Genomic DNA, 1914 nt, shown 5'->3' with positions numbered 1-1914 from the left:
TGGTGGCTTGCTTTCTCACTCTCCCTCTCTCTCTCTGTCTTTCTCTGGCAAAACTCATGTGAAAAATAATATTAACAATAATAATAATAATAATAAATAAATAATTATTTTAAAAGAAACATACTAGTTAACTGAAAAAAAATGATATTCCTTCAGTCACCTGTCAAGTAGAAAAGTCTAATGAATAGTTTATTTATAAATAAAATTTCAATTTGAAACCTCAAATCTGCTTACCTTTTTTCATCTCCCAAATCTTCATTTTTCTGAGATTTTTCACATTTTTCTTTTCCCTTATATAAAAAGTAAGTTACAATTTTAAATTGTATGATCCATTTTTATAAGCTCAAGAACATATTATTAGTATTTGTTTAAATTTTTAGTTACCTTAAGGAAAGAGACAAATGATCCAATATGTACATCTCCTTGTTCAGGAATTGCTACATCTTCTGCATTGGGGTCAATAAAATCGTATACTTCCTGATCTAAGTGTAGATTAACATTTATTAGAAAAAGTAACTAGTCCATAGTACACTCTCTCTCTCTGCAGTACTTAGAGTAAACATGTATTTTTCTCAATATAACATTTAAAGAGGCCATATTCTTTCAAAGTCCATTTTTAAGAAAAGACTCATTTTTAATGAGGGCTATGTGCATGAAATAAAAATAGCAGTCACCATATGAATTACCTTTCTGAGCATCAGGCTTACTTCCTATTGCATGACTGTCATTTCGTAATGTCTGCTCTCTATTTGACTCTGAGACTTGCGAGTGAAGGCTGATTGTGTCATCATCTGACGGCTGAAAGGAATAAGCATGAAGCACAAATGAGACATTTTAAAGATGTGTCATGCTGCCTTAATTTCACATAGGATTTATAGAACATCGACTTTACATCTCCAGTTTCAAACCAAAAATTAATACATTAAGGTTTACTGTTGTGCTTTTAAAAATCTGCATGTTCATTTTTCACCTGAACTTGTAAAATATAATGTTATTCAGAATTTCAAGTCAAATAAAATGCCAATATATACAAATGTCTCAGTTTTAAAGCTCTAATAAAATAGTGAAATAACATAGATCAGCAGTGAAAAAGAAAACTCACTTCTGTTGTAGATAATCGTTTCTCTCCATTATCACTTCCAATTCCAGAGTCAGGGCCATGATTTTTATTTGGATAGAAATCTTCCATACTATGGAAACAGAAATCCTAAGGGCAGTTAGGGTTTTCTTCTTATGCAGATATTGCACACTTGACCTAAAATGTCCCTAGGTAATACATAATATACACTTTGATGTCTAACATCCTTAAGGACACAAGGAAGAAATAATCAGAAATCTTTCTATAAAACATTTTACTGGGAACCAGCAGTTGGCGTAATGGCTATGTCCCTGGACTCCCATGTAGTTGACTGCAGTTCAAGTACTGGACTCGGTGGCTTAAACTCACATCGGGCGTGTGTGTGTGTGCATGCCCAAGATCCCAAGAGGAGAAGGCAGAAGGGATTGTGGCGTGGCCATCCCCACTGAGGACTGATTTCTGTTTTCTGTCTCTCTGTCTTTCTGGCGAACACATGTGCCCTATAGCAAAAACCTCTCCGAAAAAAGAAAAGAAAAAGAAAACATTTTATTCACATTACTCATGTATTAGTTTTTTTTAATGTACTCTTTGTAAAGTGTCAATTCTTAACTAAAATCTATTATTTTTCATCAGAGATTCAGAAAAGCAGACTGCCTGGCTAGAAAAACATCTTGATAAAAAGGCCTATTTTGGGGACCAGCAGATGGTGTGGAGGTAAAGGCGCTGGACACTCCTACATGACTGAGCACGGTTTGAGTCCAGGACCTGGTGGCTTGCTTTCTCACTCTCTCTCTCTCTCATCACATTTAAATAAACAAATAAATAAAATATTTTTT

At 34.0% G+C, this 1914-nt stretch overlaps 1 protein-coding gene across 1 annotated transcript in view; it reads right to left on the bottom strand.

Moving 5' to 3' along the window:
* The window catches only part of LRCH2 (leucine rich repeats and calponin homology domain containing 2), a 155906-nt gene that overhangs the window by 75805 nt on the left and 78187 nt on the right, over positions 1 to 1914 (bottom strand). Inside the window, 4 exon segments of the mRNA XM_014582870.1 lie at positions 235 to 290; positions 385 to 482; positions 687 to 798; positions 1103 to 1190. Of these exon segments, the coding sequence (XP_014438356.1) occupies positions 235 to 290; positions 385 to 482; positions 687 to 798; positions 1103 to 1190 (354 nt within the window).

The sequence above is a fragment of the Tupaia chinensis genome, unplaced genomic scaffold (genome assembly GCF_000334495.1).
Source record: "Tupaia chinensis unplaced genomic scaffold, TupChi_1.0 Scaffold143886_1, whole genome shotgun sequence".
NCBI lineage: Eukaryota > Metazoa > Chordata > Mammalia > Scandentia > Tupaiidae > Tupaia > Tupaia belangeri.
This window is presented reverse-complemented; position numbering and strand designations above follow the sequence as displayed.